This window comes from Palaemon carinicauda, chromosome 8 (genome assembly GCF_036898095.1).
Source record: "Palaemon carinicauda isolate YSFRI2023 chromosome 8, ASM3689809v2, whole genome shotgun sequence".
Classification (NCBI taxonomy): domain Eukaryota; kingdom Metazoa; phylum Arthropoda; class Malacostraca; order Decapoda; family Palaemonidae; genus Palaemon; species Palaemon carinicauda.
Genome location: NC_090732.1, coordinates 2,213,629 through 2,219,280, shown reverse-complemented (window position 1 = coordinate 2,219,280; position 5,652 = coordinate 2,213,629). Strand labels below are relative to the sequence as shown.

Sequence of the window (5,652 nt, the reverse complement as noted above, 5' to 3'; positions counted from 1 at the left end):
CGAAATCTAATGGTTTTTGCTCCGCCGTGCGCTCGCTTCGCTCGTGAAAATATATAAAACATCAAGCACCCATGTACTGGCAAGCGGTAATGGCGCTGGGTGGGACTCTACCGAAATATTACACAGTTGTTACACAGTGTTTTTTTTTTTTTTTTCATTTCTTAGTAACCCTTCCTACTAAATTATGAATGATCTTTCAATGTGATATTGGGTCTTTCTTAAAGGATTATTGAATTTTCAGTTATCAATTTTATCCCACATTTATCCATGTCTTTTATTATGCACATGATTCATTTTTACCTAGAATTACAGGTACTCTTGTTAGTCTCTTTCATATAATAAATACCTTCACAGTCTGGCAATCACCAGGCAAGGACATTACCATATAGGCTACCCCAACCCCATAACTCGTATTTAAACCCCAGCTTTACTTTAATCTGGTTTAAAGGTGTCTAGTTTTAGTTCGTTTCCTCAGAATAGATGCTGACCAAAACCTCAGCCAGGCAAGCCCAACTGCCCACTGCGGTACCCAACCACAGAAGTGGCCTCCCCAGTAAACAGTTTACACTCACGGTCCCTGGCTGGGATCGATTTGCTGCCATGTGAATGCTAGGCGAACATATTACTACTGCACTAGCCAAGAGGGTATTGAGGTGACTGATTTCTCACCTGATTGGCCCTTGATCATCGAACCGTTTAAGGAGTTTAGGTCTGCTACGAGAAATACGTCTTTTCAAATACTTTCTTCTTTTACCCTAACATGGTTCCTATCATCCCATTTCCAAAGCCATCCTGAAAGGGGGAAAAAGAGAACACTCTTATCCTCAGCGCCCCTCAACGGAAAAAAAAAGTATCCAGACAACAATATTTTCGAAAGCCCTTGTGAGCAACCGAAGGAGTCACAGAGGTTATGAAAGGGAATACATCCGTCAGACCAGAAGTCACTTGAAGCGGGGAGGTTCTGTCATATGGACAGCCCAAGGGTAAGAACGAGTAGATTGCTATAGTCCCTGTAGGGTCCAACTCTATTAACGTGATATTGCCATCGGGGCTTGACTGTATATTACTCCTATTGTGGTGCCATTACTCTTAACAGCTGCCGGGTCTTCAAAAGAACAAGAACGTCTTGTTTTTTGTATGATCTGTCTTTCAACGGCTCGAGTTTCTCGTTGGCTGTTGAACGTGTTTTCTTCAAGTAGGCTATCATTGTATCTTCTCATCACAGTAAATTATTCCTCAAGAAATTGAATCAATTTGTAGATTATACATCTACCTCCAGCTATTAACGAGGTGCAGTTTTCTAACAGTTATTAGCTTGGAATTTGCAAGTTGTTTGATAGGTAGAAACTTGTTCCAGAAATTGAATTAATTTGTTAGAATGAGGCATAGTTTCCTAATCATTATTAACTTTGAATCTGCAAGTTGTTTGAAGGTGGAAAATTGTTCCAGAAATTGAATTAATTTGTTAGAATATATATCTATTTCCAGCTATTAACTAGGTATATTTTTCTAACTGTTACTAGCTTTGAATTTGCAAGTTGTTTGATAGGTAAAATCTTGTTCCAGAAATTGAATTAATTTGTTAGAATATAGCCTACATGTATCTCCAGCTATTAACTAAGCATAGTTTTCTAACCGTTATTAGCTTATGTATGTATGTATGTATGTATATATATATATATGTATATATATATATATATATATATAATATATATATATATATATATATAAATATATATACTTGAGTATTCACATATAAGCAAAACCAGCTATAGCTTTGGGACCCCACTTTCTCGGGGCCCCGAAAATTAGTGTGTACATTTCCAAAACATATGATAAAAAGACCTAAAATAATCCAATAGTTTTGAAACCGCCATCTGTTGACGATTTTATGAATCACATCATGTCAGTAATATGAACATTATTATTTATCATCCGTGGACCATCAGAGATAATACAATGGAAGTCTCAATGCTAAACACCTCATTCTCCACATTTTCAAAAACAGAAAATAGATTCAGTTTTGGAATTTCAAAAAGGCCATGCCTACTATTCTAAGAGGCATTTTCACCTACTTTCATTTTCTGGAAACGTTATAGTGCCACTTTAACGATGTGGATGACAGAAAATTTACATCTGGTTAGGTTTAAATGAAAGTTCAATTACCCTAGAAAGACCAGACACATGATTGATGGTGTGATTAATCGCATGACACATGTTTAATGGCATGATGATCGCATGACACAAGACTGATGGCTTGATTGATAGCATTATACATGATTGACGACATGATTAATTGCATGACACATAATTAATGGCTTCATTAATCGCATGACACATGATTGACGGCATGATTAACCGCATGACACATGATTTATCACATGCCACAAGATTGATGGTATGATTAATTGCATGACACATGATTGATAGCATGACGCATGATTTATGTCTTGATTGATCGCATGGCACATGATTGATGGCATGATTATTGCATGACACATGATTGATAGCATGACACATGATTGGCGACATGATCAATCACATGACACATGATTGATGTCTTGATTGATGGCATGACACATGATTGATGTCTTGATTGATGGCATGACACATGATTGATGTCTTGATTGATCGCATGACACATGATTGATGGCATGATTATTGCATGACATGATTGATAGCATGACACATGATTGGCGACATGATCAATCACATGACACATGATTGATGTCTTGATTGATGGCATGACACATGATTGATGTCTTGATTGATGGCATGACACATGATTGATGTCTTGATTGATCGCATGACACATGATTGATGTCTTGATTGATCGCATGACACATGATTGATAGCATGACACATGATTGGCGACATGATCAATCACATGACACATGATTGATGTCTTGATTGATGGCATGACACATGATTGATGTCTTGATTGATGGCATGACACATGATTGATGTCTTGATTGATGGCATGACACATGATTGATGTCTTGATTGATCGCATGACACATGATTGATGTCTTGATTGATCGCATGACACATGATTGATGGCATGATTATTGCATGACACATGATTGATAGCATGACACATGATTGGCGACATGATCAATCACATGACACATGATTGATGTCTTGATTGATGGCATGACACATGATTGATGTCTTGATTGATGGCATGACACATGATTGATGTCTTGATTGATGGCATGACACATGATTGATGTCTTGATTGATCGCATGACACATGATTGATGTCTTGATTGATCGCATGACACATGATTGATGGCATGATTATTGCATGACACATGATTGATAGCATGACACATGATTGGCGACATGATCAATCACATGACACATGATTGATGTCTTGATTGATGGCATGACACATGATTGATGTCTTGATTGATGGCATGACACATGATTGATGTCTTGATTGATCGCATGACACATGATTGATGGCATGATTATTGCATGACACATGATTGATAGCATGACACATGATTGGCGACATGATCAATCACATGACACATGATTGATGTCTTGATTGATGGCATGACACATGATTGATGTCTTGATTGATGGCATGACACATGATTGATGTCTTGATTGATCGCATGACACATGATTGATGTCTTGATTGATCGCATGACACATGATTGATAGCATGACACATGATTGATGTCCTGATTGATTGCATGACACATGATTGATGTCTTTACTGATCGCGTGACACATGATTGATGTCTTGATTGATCGCATGACACATGATTGATAGCATAACACATGATTGATGTACAGATTGATCGCATGACACATGATTGATGTCTTGATTGATCGCATGACACATGATTGGCGGCATGATTAATCACATGACAAATGATTGATCGCTTGACACATGACTGATGTCTTGATTGTTCGCATGACACATGATTGATATCTTGATTGATCGCATGACACATGAATGATAGCATGACACATGATTGAAGTCTTGATTGATTGTATGACACATGATTGATAGCATGACACATGATTGGCGGCATGATTAATCACATGACAAATGATTGATCGCTTGACACATGATTGATGTCTTGATTGATCGCATGACACATGAATGATAGCATGACACATGATTGAAGTCTTGATTGATCGCATGACACATGATTGATAGCATGAAACATGATTGGCGGCATGATTAATCACATGACAAATGATTGATCGCTTGACACATGATTGATGTCTTTATTGATCCCGTGACACATGATTGATGTCTTGATTGATCGCATGACACATGATCGATGTCTTCATTGATGGCATGACACATGATTGATGGCATGATTATTGCATGACACATGATTGATGTCTTGATTGATCGCATGGCACATGATTGATGTCCTGATTGATCGCATGACACATGATTGATGTCCTGATTGATCGCATGACACATGATTGGCGGCATGATTAATCACATGACAAATGATTGATCGCTTGACACATGATTGATGTCTTTATTGATCGCATGACACATGATTGATGTCTTGATTGATCGCATGACACATGATTGATGTCTTGATTGATAGCGTGACTCATGATTGATGTCTTGATTGATCGCATGATTGATCGCAGGACACATGATTGATAGCATGGCACATGATTGATGGCATGGCACATGATTGATGGCATGGCACATGATTGATGGCATGATTATTGCATGACACATGATTCATAGCATGACACATGATTGGCGGCATGATTAATCACATGACAAGTGAATGATCGCTTGACACATGATTGATGTTTTGATTGATCGCATGCCACACAATTAATGGCATGATTGATCGCACGACACATGATTGATGGCATAATTAATCACAAGATTGGTGACAAAAGTACTAATTAACGTAGTTTGACAATTATAATTTACATCAGGTTAGGTTCACATGAATGTTCAAGTCCCCTAGAATGGCCAGTCACATGATTGGTGGTATAATTAATCGCATGGCACATGATGGCATGATTGATTGCAAGATTAATGATAAAAGTACTAATTAACGCAGTCAACCCTTAATTCCAGAAATAGCCAATAAACTAGAAAAAACACACAAAATTCGGGAAAAGGTTAAACTTTACACGAGCCGTAGTTAGGTTAGCATGAATGTTAAAATCCTCTAGAATGGTCAACCACATGATTGATGGTTATATTAATCGCCAGATAGATGAAAAACAATGCTAAAGTTGACAAACAGTGAGGTACTGTTGACTCTTATTACACACATCATGACACAAACAAGAAAATAACATTGGTAATAATAATAGAATCAATCAATAATGTTAAACTATGGAACAGTGCGATACTGTTGACCCCTATTACACACATCATGACATAAACAAGAAAATAACATCGATAATAATAACAAAATTAGACAATAATGTTAAAACTCTGAAACAGTACGAAACAGTTGACCCTTATTGCACACATTACAGGGACACAAACAAATAAATAAATATTGGTAATAATAATAAAATCGATCAATAATGTTAAAACTAACATGCAAACAATCAAGAGTAATAAAAACAATAATAAAACAGCATGCAAAAGGAGAATGGTCACACATTACGTTCAGCCGCGAAGTGAAGATCTGGTAG

At 37.1% G+C, this 5,652-nt stretch overlaps 1 protein-coding gene across 1 annotated transcript; it reads right to left on the bottom strand.

Moving 5' to 3' along the window:
* Positions 1–2,485: 2,485 nt before the first annotated feature.
* LOC137644771 (uncharacterized) lies at positions 2,486–3,112 on the bottom strand. The gene has a single exon (XM_068377667.1). It carries the CDS (start codon positions 3,110–3,112, stop codon positions 2,486–2,488), a length of 627 nt encoding a protein of 208 aa, XP_068233768.1.
* Between the last annotated feature and the right edge of the window lie 2,540 nt (positions 3,113–5,652).